The 17,003-nt window shown below is 39.6% G+C and overlaps 2 protein-coding genes across 2 annotated transcripts; one reads left to right on the top strand and one right to left on the bottom strand.

Annotated features, from left to right (window-relative positions):
• Positions 1-21: 21 nt before the first annotated feature.
• On the bottom strand, positions 22-515 carry LOC114561964 (gastrin/cholecystokinin-like peptide). The gene is made up of 2 exons (XM_028588145.1): positions 272-515; positions 22-98 (listed from the first exon to the last, which is right to left on the bottom strand). The coding sequence occupies exons 1-2, from the start codon at positions 513-515 to the stop codon at positions 22-24; spliced, it is 321 nt and encodes a 106-aa protein (XP_028443946.1).
• An 8,622-nt stretch (positions 516-9,137) lies between these two features.
• On the top strand, positions 9,138-15,724 carry LOC114568891 (keratin, type I cytoskeletal 19). The gene is made up of 9 exons (XM_028598532.1): positions 9,138-9,488; positions 10,719-10,847; positions 11,116-11,198; positions 11,415-11,571; positions 11,750-11,911; positions 12,059-12,184; positions 13,693-13,922; positions 14,629-14,669; positions 14,786-15,724. Exons 1-9 carry the CDS (start codon positions 9,186-9,188, stop codon positions 14,890-14,892), a joined length of 1,338 nt encoding a protein of 445 aa, XP_028454333.1. The 5' UTR covers positions 9,138-9,185; the 3' UTR covers positions 14,893-15,724.
• The last annotated feature ends 1,279 nt before the right edge of the window (positions 15,725-17,003 follow it).

Genomic DNA, 17,003 nt, shown 5'->3' with positions numbered 1-17,003 from the left:
TTGTTGTCATTGTTGTGTGTCTCATTCTGCGTCCCGGCGTCCGAAGTCCACCCAGCCCTGGTAGTCCCGATCCGACATGCACTCAGAGTTCATCATCTCTGTGAACAAACCATTCCTACATGAACCACACACAAGGGTGCAGTACACGGATGTGAGCATATCCTTAGATCTCTCTCAACTCATTTAATCATGCAATCACTCAAATGGTGTAATGACACAAGCAAAACAAATCAATCAGAGCAGAACTTTCACACCCCAACTCACAGCATACCTGAAATTGCTTGCATTATTTGCTTTGTCATAATCTCCCGTTCATCCTCCGACAGGTGTGCCCGTCTCTCCATCCGTGCAGGGGAAGCCTGAGGCGCCGGCTTCTGTCTGTCAGCTGAGCCTCTCACTTTCTCCCTCTTGGCTAGAAGCTGCTGTAGTAGACGAGTCTCTTCCGCCTCTCCAGCTGCAGAGGATACTAGCAGTGCAACCAACAGTGCAAACACCACAATAACTTTCCCTGACATGTCTGCCTACAAGAAGAAAAATAGAAGTTAGTGACAAAGTGACAAAATATAAATAAAAATGAATTGAATGAAAAAAAAAATTACTTGTTACCTGTGAACAAGTGTGATGCTTCTGGTGCACAATGAGCAGATCGGCTCTTTTTATACCACAACTTTGGTGTGAGCGATATAGCCTCAAATCAGGGACAGATAACAGTGTTCACTGATTGATTGGTAGACAGATGCATTGGCAGGATGTGCGTAAAGGAAGCGATGGACCACTATACCCACAAATCCATTATTATGCTTTTCGCTTACCTGCAAAGGCCTTCTTTTGCACTGCAATAACAATAAAACGAGTCTATGTGTTTACATAAGGAATCCAATACTCCTTTAGAGCCTTTTTTGGCCAATACAGAGGATTTGATGTAACTGTGTAGCCACTAAAAAAAGAACGTGATTTTCTGGTGTTCTTAACTGGCTTCCTCGAATCAGATATCTCCACTCTAAACAGTTACTATTATTCTAATGATTAACACATGTTGGAACAAGACAGACAAAATTATTTCCCATTTCCACGTAGCATTTGTGTGTAATTTCAACCGTGTATGGGCTGTAGACAACAGTTTTTCATTTTCCGTTTTAGGTAGAGCTAAATAATACATCTATCTCATTTGAAAAAAAGGCGAAGTGTGTATAATTTAATGATTGGCCTGAACTTTCCAGATGACGTACACTCTACCCTTTTAGTAAAAATACCACAGAGAACGTGGTTGACATTAACGCTGTTTACATACTGTATAGATTTTCTACAAGTGGCCCAGTTGTTGTGTATCCAGTTGCCACTGACAACATGTGATGTATAATGCCTAGAAAAACAGAAACACAAATATTTTCTCACAGGCTGCGAAAGCATCACCTATCAACTGGATTTACTCTACAGAGTGATTACATATGACCTACGCCACTACCCACTTTGATTCATGAGTAGAAATGACAGCAACACAATGGGAAGCTGAGAAGTCACAGATCATTTGACTAATGGGTAAATCTGAGCAGCTTTACAGTAAATTAAACCCCGCAGAAACATGATTCTATTGGTTGTTGAAATTTTTGTGACATTTGAGTCATTATTATCAAACTGAGCTCTTGGTTGTGGCCTCCAAGGCGTTGTACCAGAAGGTTGGAGATCTCATCCTGGATGTTGATGGGTGCGCCATCTGCCCATCCTCTGAGGTCCGCAACCTTGGTGTAATCCTGGACTCCACCCTCTCGCATCAAATCCATCACCAAATTAGCCTTTTTTCATCTCAAAAACATCTCCAGACTCCGGCCATCACTATCTGACTCCATGGCAGAAACCCTCATTCATGCTTTCATAACCTCCCATTTGGACTACTGCAATGGAGTCCGGTCTGGGGTCCCCAGCAAAACCCTAGACAGGCTCCAGTATGTCCAAAACTCTGCCGCCAGGGTCCTCACCCACACCAAGACCTGGCAGCACATCACCCCAACCCTTATCCCCCTTCACTGGCTCACAATTAAAGTGCTCATATTATGCTCATTTTTAGGTTCATAATTGTATTTAGAGGTTGTACCAGAATATGTTTATGTGGTTATGTGGTTTACACCATATATTTGTTGTACTGCACATTGCTGCAGATCCTCTTTTCACCCTGTGTGTTGACCTCTCTGTTTTAGCTACAGAGTGAGACATCCCACTTCTGTACCATCTTTGTTGGAAGTCGCACATGCGCAATAAGTACTGCTAGCTAGTCAGTTGCAGAGTATGAGGGCGTGCCATGCTAGCAGCTAGGCGAGCATTATATCGTGTGTTACAAAGTGACGCACGTTTGTCACGGAAGTAAAGGCTGGACTACAATAGAGCTGTTTGGAGCAGTTTGTGAACAGTGTTTTCTCTGGAAGATGGTAAGTCCCTTTGGGGTGGACTTTGGGCTTTTTCACTTTGTAAACCTGTAACGTGCACAAAAAGATATATAACACAATATAGGAAAGGGAAAAGCCAAAAAGCATAATATGAGCACTTTAAGTCCTGCATCAAAAATAAAATCCTCCTTCTCACTTACAAATCCCTCCATGCCCTAGCCCCACAGTACCTCTCCGACCTCCTCCATCCATACACCCCACCCTGAAACCTGCTGGCCTGCTCTCCATTCCCCACACCAGACTCTGTACCTTCCGAAATGCTACATCCCTGGACGTTTAAAGATTATTTCCAATAACCCTGAAATGGAAAGTCTTACATTTGACATTTATGCTCTTAATACACTGACACACACCCATCACTGAAATCTGATAAAGTTCTCGCACACCACATTTGACATTTATGCTCTTAATACACTGATGCCGAGACACACACACACACACACACCCATCGCTGAAATCTGATACACACCCATCACAAGATCTGATAAACCGCCCAGACAACACATAGTATAGACAGCTTGTTACTTCGACCTGTCACCCTGGTCAGGTCCAAACGAGTACACACCCACGTTATCAGGCCAGGTGGCAGCAGACGCTCTGCAGCTTTTTGTTTATTGTTGCAGATGCTCCTCTAAGAGAATTCTTGGAATTTTAAGCTGCAGCACTTGTAGGGCTGGTGAAGGTTATGATGGGCCTTTTACTTACAGTGTGAATACATTCATGGTTAAGTGTTTCTGTAGCTGCTTATCTCTCTGGTCTAACTTTCATTTTTTGGGGGTCGTAATCGTGTCCCATAAAAGTACACAGTAACAGCAATATTTAAAAAAAGAAAGGTTTGACAAATATTTTTAAATCATCCCGATTCTTCTTGACTGTTGGTAATGCAGATTGTGGTTAGAGTTTTGCACTTGTGGCTTCAGCTGTGACCACTGTTGTTTAGCATTTGAAAACCATTGGGTTAGACTTTACTTGAAGGTATCTACATAAGAGTGACATGACACTGTCAGGAACGTGTCATAAACATTATAAACAAGCCATAAACGTTTAGTAAGTGTCATTCGGTGTTTGTCATGAAAAGTTATGGTTAGGGTTCATGTGTCATGACTGTGTCATGACAGTGGCATGTGTTCATGACACTGTCATGTCACTCTTATGTAGATACCTTCAAGTAAAGTGTTACCAAAAACTGTAATCCACAATAAAGTACTCAATAAAAATATTCACTGCTGTAAAAAAGAAGTGAAATAGGTTGAATATATGCCATTTTCTGAGATTGGGATGAAAACATTGTTGCTTGTACAAAATGAACTATTGATAATAACCCGAATACTGTGATAACGAGTTGCTGAATTATTTTGAATTCATCTATGCTTCACATGAAACCAAGAATAACAAACTCTTGGATTATGATACTAAATACAAATTTGAGCTAGTATCTGTAAAAGAGTGATGTTTCAAAGTAAAGTTAAATTTGGATGTGAGTGAAAGTCACAAAATAGTGGCGTGCAAAGCGCTAACTGTCATTTTCCTCTGACGGGTGCGGTCCAAAGCAAATTTAGATCTTTTTTTTAGATTCTTGTGTCAATCACTTCAGGAAATTTTATTCTGCCAAATGTTAGATAAGAAAAAAAAAAAGGTGTGACTGTGATTTTTGTGTGCGTGTGTGTGTGTGTGTTTGTGTGTGTGTGTTGTTTTTGGGCGTTGAGTTCTTAGGAATGCTTAGAAAGTAATTTCCCTTTAATGATATAACTACTAACTGCTTTGTCTACACCATTTGCTTCTTTGGAAAGTATATCATTTTCTTCAATGTTCAAAATTAATCAGAAAGCAATTAAAAAGAATTCGATTGCTAAACGACAGTGGGCACAACTGGAGCCACGTGCAAAACTCTTCACACAGTCTGCACAGCAGCAGTTCATGTGGACCACACTTGTTTTTCTTGGTTGAACACAGTTTTCAAAAGTCTACACACTTATCCAATGGCTTTAACCACAACATGCACAACACAGTGGATTTCCAGCACTTTGTTCAAATGCTAACAAACTGCTGTCAAAACTGTTACCGTTTTTTAAAATTGCTAACACATTAAAATGACACGCGTAGCACAATTATTTAAACTGACACACAGAGAGCAAAACCTCTTCTCAAGTCTCCAAAAGTCTAAACACATTTTCTGCTTTACACACATTTTGCAATTCAAAATGGCACGTTTTAAATGCACTGAACACGGTTCTCTGCATAAGACACAATCTGACATAAAGTCACATATTTGCCATTTCAAAACACTGCCATTCAAAATGACACTACATGAGCTAATTGGCCAATACATGTGCCATCTGGCCAAACACGTCAATGGTTAATTGTTACAACTTCAATCAGGAAGTAAGCACTATGAAAAGACCACAGGTGAGCACTTTTTTTTTTTTTTACAATAACAATGGAAGATGTTGCAGAGAGAGGAAGAGGGAGGATGAGAATGAGAGGGGGAGGAAGAGTGAGAGATAGGGGTAGAGCTGGTGGAGGAGTTCATGGCCAAAGAAGACAACAACTTTCAAATGAAATCAGAGCAACCTTAGTTGATCATGTCATCAACCATGGGCTGACAATGCGAGAGGCTGGACAGAGAGTGCAGCCCAACTTCTTTCTGCAATTTTCTTTTTCAGTTTACTGTTTTTTTGTGATCATATTTTTTTTTCAGTCCATTGTAATTATATCTGCTGTGCATATGTTGCACTGACTTGTTTGGTGAAAAATAATGTTTCAACAGCATGTGTGTGTATCTGCAAATATTTCTGTGCATGTGAACAATCTGAAGAATGTTATAATGTGAACAATTTTAGTATTATGGCAAAGCACACTAAAGATGAGTTGTGCTTTTCATTATGCCAAACAGTGTGTAGTTGGTTAGAGAAAAATCTGGTAATATGAATGAAGTGTGTGCCATTTGGTGCAAAAGTTTGATTTTGATAATGCTATATGTAGTTTTAGTTGCAGTGCTTCATTTTGCAGGATATATGAGGTATTTTTCTAGCCTGGGAAAACCCTGACGAACTTCCTGCAAATTTGAGAGTTGCTCTGCTGAGAAGGGTCTGGTGTCAACCAGGCTAGTATTTTGCAGTTTGGGTGTGTGGTTTTGTGAATTGTGTTAAGTATTTTGATAAAACCAGCCTAGTTTGCAAAATTGTGTGTCAGCAATTTGGAAGAAACTGTAACCACACACATGGAGCTCAGCGTAAATTCTTGCAGGAAGACTTCTAAACTTACAGCATTCCCATTTCTCTCTCTTCTAAACTGAACAGCTGTTAGAGGCGTTCACTTTTATTTTAACCAATCAGAAGCTGCCTTGAATTTCATAAGCCAATCACAATCATGACATCCTTGTTTTAAACCGGTCTCTCTCTGCTGCTCAGTTGTCATTTCAGGCTAAGAGCACAACCCTCCTCCTCCCCTTGCTCCTCTAGTCTTCGTCATGCACGGCTCCGGGTTCCACCTCCGGCAAGACTGCGTTGGCTCCTCGGTTCGGTCTTCGGGTTCCTCACACCACCATCAGTGTCTAGACTCCATCGGGGGATCAGCTTCTGGCTATATAACCCCCTAAATATATATAATTTCATAATGATGGAGTCTAATCTCCAAAGACCGTACATGTCATATCATGCATTCATACAATAAGTCTTTGTATATCTGCAACAAAGTCTCTCCTGATTGAAATTCAAAACAGAATGGATTTCAGCTGTTGCATTTCAAACACGGCTGATTTGAAATTGTTGACCATGTTGTGAATCATGGTCTCTCATTGAGAGAGGAAGGGTTGAGGGTGCAACCCAATCTGCAAAGATCTACAATTGCATCTGTAATACAAATTTTCCACTGAACAAACAGGTGAGAATTTCATCCTTACAGTAAATGATTAATTATTCTTGTGTCAATCACTTCAGGAAAGTTTATTCTGCCAAATGTTAGATAAGAAAAAGGTGTGACTGTGATTTTTTTTTGTGTGTGTACGTGCGTGCGTGTGTGTGTGTGTGTGTTTGTGTGTGTGTTTTGTTTTTGGGCGTTGAGTTCCTATGAATGCTTAGAAAGTAATTTCCCCTTAATGATATAACTACTAACTGGTTTGTCTACACCATTTGCTTCTTTGGAAAGTATATGAATATCTTCAATGTTTAAAACGAACCAGAAAGCAATTAAAAAGAACCATTTTGTGATGGTTTCGGGTCAGCACTATGTTCCCACATTTCTAGGACATTTTCAAAGGAGTTAGGGTTGGGTTTGGTGCGCTTCATTCAACTGATCTGACAAGAAGCTAGTCAATGCAAAGCCTCTGTGCTACTTAGTTTAGTTTGTTTATTTAAAAGGACAATGTGCACTTACATTAAATGTTTGCAATAAACAGAGATATGGGCGCACCAGATTTAGCTAAAAGCTACATTCCATCTGTAGTCCATTGCTACTGGATAATAGGTTGGGTGTAATTGGCTACCAAATTGGGAGAAAGGGGGATAAAATTGAATACAAATTTATGAAAAAGGAAATGTGGGAACATAGGGCCTAATTTTGGAAGAAATCTTAGAAATGTGCAAACATAGGGCTGTGGGAACATAGGGATATGGGAACATAGGGCTGTGGGAACATAGGGATTACTAGCTACCATCGTGTAGTCACATGATCAAATAGAGATGTGACATTAGACAACGTCAACACACATACAGTAGACTATTACCCAGCAAGCATCATTACATATCTTTATATGGCAAAAATACCAAAGAAAATAAGAAGTTGTTCATGCAAGGGTGGCACAATTGTCACCTTTCAGCCAAAATCGCAGTTTTGAATCAAAAATAGGTTGTTGGTGTAAATTGTGTAGACTCAATGTTGTTGTTTTTTGTAAAGTGCCCTGGACTAATGTCATCCTTACATTTGTAGCAGTAATTCCATTAATTCTAGGCAGGGCCGCCTTAACCTAATGTTAGGCCCCGGGGCTGAGAGGTTTTGTAGGCCCCCCATCCCCTCGATTTATAGAGAGTCTCATTTAAAAAAAGTGTAATATCTAGGTAATCTACATCACAAAATGCATTAGTTTCTTTCGAGACATACAGTTTTCCCTCTTTGAGCCAGAAAACACCATAATATTGTTATTAACATAACACTGAGCCCACTTGAGCATAAACACAAGACACTTTATTTAACAACCACACACAGCAAGTTTGGTGATAATAAAACCAAAATGTGTGAAAGTATGATTTCAAACGATATTATGAAAAACATCACCAACCATCACCTGTCTGCACAAACATTGATAATAACTGATAACAGCATAAGCAAAGAACAGCAACAGATCAAAGTAGGAGCCTCTTCTCTGGCCTCAGCGTTCCATGGATGTATTATATTAGCGAGCGTTCCACACACCATTTTTTTTTTATTTACTTTTTTTGTGTGGCATTTTTAGGCCTTTATTTGACAGGACAGCTTAGACTGAAAGGGGAGAGAGAGGGGGAATGACATGCAGCAAAGGGTTGGAATTGAACTCACGACCGCTGCTGCAAGGACCGAGCCTCTGTACATGGGGCACACGCTCTACCAAGTGAGCTACCTAGGTGCCCTCACACACCACTTTTTGACTGTTGAGCGCAGCATCCTGGTACTCATAGTTGCTATGCATTTTGCTACACTTCGTCAGTTTGAACGTACTATGCACTCAAAATAGCAAGTTAAAAAACAGAAGTGCGTGAATTGAGACACAGCAATAGCCAGATAATTGGCTCAGTAATGTCAGTTGCACGGAAATGAATTGCTAACATTAACCACCAAGCTTCTGATCACACCAGATTAAGTAAGGCCGTAAACATGAAACCCCTGAATGTAGTGAATCAAGAAATGTTTTGTTGTATTGCTTATGAATTAAACTTTTTATTTGTAAAAGGAAAAATGTGTCTGCTATCAAATGGCATAGTGTCACTTTAAAGAAATTATCTCAGTAGAGGCTGTCTACACTTTTTTTTTACTGCTTTTCTGACGTTTCTTAACACTTTTCAGATGCTGTCTATTTTGTTGAAGCTAAAAGTATGGTATTGTATTTTTTCCTTGTATGCCCTCTTGAACATGTAAGATGTCCTTATGTATCTAGAAATGCGTCCGCCAAATAAAATGTATTATTATTATTGTTATTACACTGTGTGTGATTAGAAATGAGAAAAGAGTGGTGATGGCGCAGTGGATATGTCACTTGCCTTTGGTGTGGCAGACCAGGGTTAGATTTCCACTGTGATACATCAACCAATGTGTCCCTAAGCAAGACACTTAACCCCTAGTTGCTCCAGAGGTGTGTGACCTGTGATATGTAACAACTGTAAGTCGCTTTGGATAAAAAGCGTCAGCTAAATGACATGTAATGTAATAAAATGCCTGAGCAGACGTTCTGCCTCACAGCCTCAGTATAACAGACATTGAAAGGAAAAACAATTATCTTCATGCCTGTCTGGATGTCAGATACCCATCCTGGCTGCCAAACTAGATGTTCAACCTGTCTTCAACAGAGCGTCACTAATGCCACTGAATAAACAGGTTAGTAAAATAACAAACATAATTACTTATTGACATACCACACCTTGCTGTGGCATGGGGCCAGGCTGTCTCGCCTTGTCAGTCCTATAAAAATGGCCACTTGTCACAGGCAGAAGCACTCCTCGGAGACTCTCCAGCTCTGCTCATCACCTTCACGTCAGCTCAGCTCCATATCTCACCATGTCGGTCTCTGTCAGACGTCAGAGCAGCTACAGCTCCAGCAGCATCTCCAGTGGCAGCGCTATCAGCCTGAGCAGGGGGGTGCAGCTGGTCGGAGGCGGCCAGACCCTCATCTCCACCGGGTCCTTGCAGAGGCGCGCGCCCAGCGTGTACGGGGGCGCGGGAGGTTACGGGACCCGCATCTCCCAGTCAGCCTTCTCCTCCTCCGGGTCGCTGACCCCGTACAGCGAGTCTGCAGTGATCAACAACGAGAAGGTGACCATGCAGAACCTCAACGACCGCCTGTCATCCTACCTGGACAAGGTAAGCCATGATGATGATGATGATGATGATAACTTCACATTGCTGCACATTCCTTTGACTTTTTATTAGACCATTATAAAAAAAAAATTCTATCTGCATTAAATCAAAACTCAATTTGCTCCTCATAATTAGATGCCTGATGAACACATATAACACACTATATAATCTGACCTAACACACACACACACATTCAATACTTTCCTGCATGTGCAGGGGACTCACGCATACCCACAAAGGGTAAGCTTTAAGTCCTAAAGCAAGTTCATTGTTGTAATAATTCCTCCTGTTCACACTGGCCTTTAACAGATCCCTTCTTAATGCACTTTCAATGTAAGTGATGGGGGACAAAATCCACAGCTCTCGTTCTGTGCAAACATATGTATGTGTATATTATTATCATATTATATTCCAGTGTATCTGAAATTAATATGAGGCTTCAGCAGTTTGAATTACAATTTTCTACCCTCAGATTAGCTTCAGATAAACTTTAGAATATTCAAATCTGAATAAATATACAGTAAGACTTTGTTGTATTAACTTATTTGGATCAAGACTGTTTTGGTAAGTTAATTTGATCGTTTAACGATTAGTAAAAAATTCAGGGGTTTCCAGAAATTTGGGTTGTCAGTGATGGAAAGTACATGTATTTAAGTACTGACTGTACTTATTTACAACACTGTGAAATGAGTACTTTATACTATTTTAGATGCAAATATTGTACTTTATACTCTATTTTCTTTATTTGGGAGTTACTTTGATTGAGTTACAGATTATTCTAACCCATAACCATATAATGAGTAAAAATCATTGTAAAATAAAGAACCCTGAAATAAGCTCCATCTTGACAGAGCTAAAACATTAAAATGCTTCTTACATATGAATGCATCAGTGAGTACTAAAACACAATGCAGCTATCTGCATTACTACTCTGCAATACTACTGTTGAGTAGTACGTTTTGTTAATTGTACTTACATAACTTCAAAATAAGAATAAAGAAAAAGATTTGATTACAGATCGGATGGTTCATGGCGGAAAAAAAATGTAAATGGCACAATGTTTTAGTTAGGTTCGAAATAGATTTGGCCAGCCCATGAAAAAAGAAATTAGCTTCCAAGCGCCACTCGGGAGTAATGAGCCAGTACTAAGGCATTTTATGAATGGACACATCTGTCATCTGTCATTTGTCATCTGTCATTGCGTGATGCGTCACACTGTGGTTGTGTCTGCAGGTGCGCTCACTGGAGTCAGCCAATAGGAAGCTGGAGCTGCAGATCCGAGAGTTCTATGAGAAGAAAGCTCCTTCTGTTTCCAGTGACTTCACCAGCTACTTCGCCACCATCACTGAACTCCGAGCTCAGGTACCGCTCACATCATGACACATTTAAAAATATATAACTAACAAAACTGTTCTATAATACAAGAAACACAGCAAAAGCATATATGACACGTAAACACTTCATTATCTAGCTTTCAAACTAATTTAGAAATCCACTGTAGAAAATAATGTTTCCGAAATATACCCTGTCATTTTTTGGTGTCTGCTACTGTAAAGATAGCATATACATGTACTGATGAATCTGTCTGATAAAACAAGCCAACATTTTTTCACCCCCCCTCCCCTTTTAGATCATGAGGAAATGCTTAGACAATCAACGTATCATCCTGCAGCTTGACAATGCGCAACTGGCTGCAGATGACTTTAAAATAAAGTAGGTTTACCCTCCTCCCTTGAATCATGATGAAATCCATATGCAGTATACAATAATTTAATTTGCAAACATTTTAAAACTAATTTCAAGACAAGAAAAAAAATATGGCTTGGAATAACATGTACGTCCTCTACTGGATCAGCACAGAATGAGAATGAATGAAGATGTAGGTGGAGGTTTTTTTCTTTCACTCATTCAATTAACTTCCTTCTGTAGGTATGAGACGGAGCTGAACATGCATATGATGGTGGAGGCCGACGTGTTACGTCTCCGAGGGGTCCGAGACAGCCTGACTCTCAACATCAGTGACCTGGAGGTGCAGCTAGAAGGTCTGAAAGAGGAGCTGGTCTACATGAAGACCAGCCACGAGGAAGTGAGAACCATTCAGAGAAACGCCTCCTGTTGTAGTGTTTAAAAAGAAGAAGAAAAAAGAAAAACAGCAGGATGGTTCGCTGTCTGCTCTGTTTCTAAGTACAATGGGGCCATCTGTTGGTGTGCTGGCATCCATGACTCACAAACCTGTATAAGATAAAAATGTGTTCATGTTGCAGGAGAAGCGCCAGCTGAAAATCCAGCAGACTGGCATGGTTAACGTAGAGGTGGACAGCACAAAGTCTGTTGATCTGACATTGGTCCTGCAGGAGATAAGGGAGCAGTATGAAGCTGTGGTGCTGAAGAATAAGCAGGAGCTTGAGAAATGGTTCCAATCTAAGGTGAGACGGGAGAGCAGGGCAACGGGCCTGAAAATGTGAAAGATTTACAGATGGCAATGTGATGATATTTATTATATATATATGTGTGTGTGTGTGTGTGTGTGTGTGTGTGTATGTGTGTATGTGTGTGTGTGTGTGTAAAACTAGGTGGAGCTTCTCAATACTCAAATCACAACATGTACAACAGAGGTGAAGACGTTTTACACGCAGCTGTCAGAGCTGAAGAGGACCCTCCAGACTTTGGAGATAAGTCGGCAAAGCGTCCTCACAGAGGTAGGCCACAGATGGACTGACAGAATGCAAAAGCACACTTTCCCTGTGCAGTGTTAACTGATCGTACTTATAATACAGTGTAAGGTTGATTCACATTTTTTCAAGTCTGTCTTAAAAAAAACACTCCCATGCCCATATGTACATTCAATTCAATTCAATTCAATTTTATTTATAGTATCAAATTATAACAGAGTTATCTCGAGACACTTTACAGATAGAGTAGGTCTAGACCACACTCTATAAATTCCAAAATCCCAACAATTACAGTAATTCCCTTAAGAGCAAGCATTAGCAGTGGCTGTTGCGACAGTGGCGAGGAAAAACTCCCTTTTAGGAAGAAACCTCGGCAGACCCAGACTCTTGGTAGGCGGTGTCTGTCATTCATGTGTGTCATTCATAATGTCACATGTCAGTTCATAATGGGATTTCCAAGATCCTTTCCTAATGCACATTTAATGTTAGTAATAGGGTGTGTAGTGGCAAAATTAAAGCTGGGACAGCATATAATTTCTTCCACAGTGTCCAATCCTTTCATGAATATTCCTAAGTATCAGAGTGGTGATATTTGAATTCTTAGGTATAATAACTGGATGCATGACTTCCGCTGGCATAGAAGATTTGCTGAGACGGCCTCCAACTCTTAAAAGCCCATCTTGAAGCACTGGATCCAGCTTGCACAGAGGGCTGCTTCTCTTTAGATTATGGTTTCCCCTTTCCAAACTTGAGACTTCGTCATGAAATGTTTGGTTTTGACAGAAACGGATAATTTCTTTCTCTGCCTCTTTTCGATCTTCAACAGTTAAGAGTTCCTTTCTCCATGTTCATTTTGTAGGCATGCATTGTTTGTCTGATTCGACCACTTTGGGAGTAGCTATTTTTTGCTAACAACTCCTTTCTCGTTTTACTCATTTGCTTCAGCATTGCCTTGAGTTTGAGCACCCATGCCACAGCCTTTTTTTAGTTTGTACCAACTGGAATAGTAGTTGACACAGATGCTCTGGTTCTCGAAGAAATGGTGGACCTTGAATCCAATCAAGGTTACTCATCAACAGGGTGCAATGCAAAACTATATGCCAAAGTTTATCTGAAGTGAATAAAAGGCTTTAGCAGTCTGGGTTAGTAAGGATTTAGACTGAAAACAGTCCTGTGTTACAGCAATGCAGGGGGCTGTGTTGGTGGGGGCATGCTGTTTAAAAGGTACCAACAATGAAATATGATCCAGGAAGTTCAGTTGAAGTAATAGAACACATGTTTAAAAACACTGCATGATGGATTGTAAGACTCAGGATCCAGACAGGATTTTACATCTCAAGTTGTCCTGTAGTAACTATTTTATCTTTCAACACAAGGATCACGAGGTTCATACCAGTAATGTGCGCTTGCATGTATTTGATTGGGCAATTCTTTAATTTAGTATTGTGCAGATATACTGTACATCATGAAGCTATAACTTTATCATTTCCTGTCGGGGCAATTCTTTTTAATAGTTTTTCCTGTCTGTCCTGCAGATTCAGTGCTTGCAGCAGAATAAGGAAGAAGTGAACAGTCGATACAGCATGCAGCTCAGCCAGCGGCAGCTCACCATCAACACGCTGGAGATAGAGCTGCAGCAGCTGAGAGTCTCTCTGGAGCAGCAGCAAGCCGACTACAACCTGCTGCTGGACATCAAGATGAGGCTGGAACTGGAGATCGCTGAGTACAGGAGGCTGCTGGAGGGGGAGAGCTATGAACAAAAAAAAGTGAGTGTTTCATTTCTTTAAAGTGAAGGTAGCAGGCCAATAGCTAAAGCAATACACTATATCTCTAATAAATGGGGAAATCTCTGTATGTGTGTGTGTGTCTGTCTGTCTTTGAAATATCTCATAAACCGTTCATCCAATCTACTTCACACTTGGTTTTCTGGGTACCCAATGAACTTAGGGTTTGGAATTTGGAGCAGTTTGGACAGCATTGGATATTGGAAATTAATAAACTGTGAATTAAACTAAATGGCCGAACAATAAAGGTTGAGGAAAACATTTTGAGAAAAAAAGCGCTGGCTCTTTTGTGTCAACCCTTCACATTAAAAGCCCAGCTTCAATTCACTCAGAGCATTTTGCTAAGAGGAAACTCAATGAAAAGGCATGTCTATCCTTTACAATATGGCTGTGATTACTCCACATTTTAATTGTGATATTTTGTTAGTAAAATCTGAATCTGCATTGTTCTCTGTCAGGTAAATGTAGTACAATGTTTTTCTCTGAATTAGAAGTACACAGTAAGTTAGCAGTAGGCTATTTACTTTGGAGTTGAATATTAGGTGCATTGGGGTCCTTCTGTAACAATTTTTGGGGTACAATGGTTCTGGAGAAAGCTACAAGCAGCAATACCACAGGCCAAGCAATCAGGCCGTTCCAAACGAGCACTGTACTAGTGTTTTAAAATAATGTTCCCTCTCTCCATAGGGCTGTGGTCATCAGCAAGGTTGTGGAAGTGCAAGTGGAAGGTAAGAATCCCAATCATTCACCAAAACAAAACCAACTTTTCTGATCTTGTAACAATATCATTGACTATTGGCTCATTGCACACATGATGCATTATGTTTGTTGTCAACCTCTGCAGAGCATAAACCCCACATCGAGAGGAGAGTGAAGACCATCGTGGAGGAGATTGTTGATGGGAAGGTGGTGTCCTCCAGTGTTGACACCCAGGTGGAGGACATTCAGTAACACCTCTGCTTTATTTACTAGCTAAATCATATAATACCTGCTTAATGAATAATTTACTAAAGTCAGTGTTTAACTTGTAATTTAAATTGACCTATGAACAAGGAAGTAACAAAATTCATTAGTAATAATGGAGGAGATGAAAATGCAACTGAACAAAAAATTTGATAAATTATCAAAAGTGATTTGATTCAAACGGCCGTGGTATATTGAGAACAGAGCCATGTTTCATACTTTCCCCCCGTATTACATTCATCATTCATCGTTCACAACACAAATATGCCATTCACCATTTAAGGAACTTGGCCTCAATAAGACTGGAAGTAACAAACAGTAATTGAAAAAAAGTGATACATTGCCAGTTGATTTGATGAACTTGATTGCCAGCTGATTATAAGAGAAACACTGTTTCAGCCTGTTCATGTTGTGAATGATGAATGATGAATGTAAGACGGGGAAAATTATGAAACATGGCTCCGTTCATGACCGTTTTAATCAAATCAGCTTTAAATGAATTCAAACACTTTAAAGTTTTCAATTCACATGCATTTTTACTGCTCTGTTTTTTTTAATTCACATGCATTATCATCACCTCCATTTTATTAATTCATTTTTGTTACGTCCACCCCTCATATGTACCACGATAGTTCCCACACAAATCACATATATAATCAAAAAGCACTTAAGGGTTTTAAGTAGGTTACTTTGGCATTTTCTTTCTTTTCTTTCGATTGCAATTATATATAGCAAGGTTGCAGCAAGTGATGATTTTTCCCTGATAGATGCTCGGTCTGATAAGTGTGAGACCAAAATATGAATAAAAAACCAGATTGCATGTGTATTCTTAATCACAAATGTGTATTACAATCCAGATAGGTGGATTATAGTTTACATGGGGTTTTCATGGGCAAAAATTCAATAATGTTTTAGTTGTTGTCTGAAACTCAGGCTTGGGGCCTCCTGTATTTTCCCTGTGCAGATACTTTGCCGATAATCACAACCATACACCAAAATAAAGCAACATCTGACATTGATTCTAAGGGAAAATGTTTTGGGTGTAATTTCACTAACGCCCACTAGGTGTCCCCCTACTCTTTATCTATAAAAGTAAAGTCCTCGACATTTGTAGATTGTATTTTGCTTATGTGGAAACAGATTTTTGCTGCACAAGACACATCAAAAAACACAATTATTTTAGTCACAGGACAACAAACAATAGTCCACAAATAGCACAAAATCAAGGCACAATATTGATGCCATGTTGTACATTATAGGGACATAATACTGTGTGATACTGAATATGATTTTCACAGTAACATGCAGAGCTGAAAACCTTATTTTTTTAAGTGTAGATTTGGTTCTGTGAGGTTTACAACTCACCTAAGTTTCTTTCTTTCTAAGTGGAGTTGAATCAAGCAGAGACTATCAAACATCGGTGATACAGAGTTAATGTCTTGGTCAGAATGACTCAGCTTTAAAGACTTCCTTCCTTTCACTGCTTCTGGGCAGCACTCTATTAACACATTATTGGTATTTATCAACGGTGCTATTAAATGTAATTCGATCTTTTTGTTCCTTCAGTTTTGTGCAGCAGAGCAATATCAAGTTTAAGCAAAGAGGATCAGATTAATTTCCCTCACTGTCTACACCCTAAAATTTGAATGATTGTGTATGACTAGACAAGACATAGAGATTAAAAAAAAAACATTGTGTACTGTTGTTGGAACCTTGCAACTTGCACCTAACATACATACAGAAAAGTCCCGGTTTAAATTGAAATCCTAACGTTAAATTTGCCCTCCTGGTGTTAAACTTCATGCCTCATTGTAAAAGTAAAAAAGTTGTCATACAGGGTGAGAAAATTCCCTGCACATTAGATTTAGATTTATTATCCCTGAGGGATATTTGTTTTCACAGCCAGTTCATAGAAACATACAAATATACACATAGACAAGGCAAGGCAAGGCAGCTTTATTTGTATAGCACATTTCAGCAACAGGGCAATTCAAAGTGATTTACATAAAAACGATTAAAATACAAGAATAAAAGTTACAGTGCAGTACAAGAAATGAAACATCAAAGAGCAGTTAAAAACAGTTAAAAATATAAAAGAA

Source organism: Perca flavescens, chromosome 2 (assembly GCF_004354835.1).
Source record: "Perca flavescens isolate YP-PL-M2 chromosome 2, PFLA_1.0, whole genome shotgun sequence".
In the NCBI taxonomy this organism is placed as follows: domain Eukaryota; kingdom Metazoa; phylum Chordata; class Actinopteri; order Perciformes; family Percidae; genus Perca; species Perca flavescens.
Note: the sequence above shows the minus strand (reverse complement) of the source record. Positions and strands in the feature narration are given on the sequence as shown.

Coding starts and splice junctions, on each gene's coding strand:
- LOC114561964 (XM_028588145.1), bottom strand. CDS start 515: ATGTCAGGGAAAGTTATTGTGGTGTTTGCACTGTTGGTTGCACTGCTA. Junction 99..271: donor AATAATGCAAGCAATTTCAG/GTATGCTGTGAG, acceptor GTTTGTTCACAG/AGATGATGAACTCTGAGTGC.
- LOC114568891 (XM_028598532.1), top strand. CDS start 9,186: ATGTCGGTCTCTGTCAGACGTCAGAGCAGCTACAGCTCCAGCAGCATC. Junction 11,572..11,749: donor TGAAGACCAGCCACGAGGAA/GTGAGAACCATT, acceptor TTCATGTTGCAG/GAGAAGCGCCAGCTGAAAAT. Junction 14,670..14,785: donor TGTGGAAGTGCAAGTGGAAG/GTAAGAATCCCA, acceptor CAACCTCTGCAG/AGCATAAACCCCACATCGAG.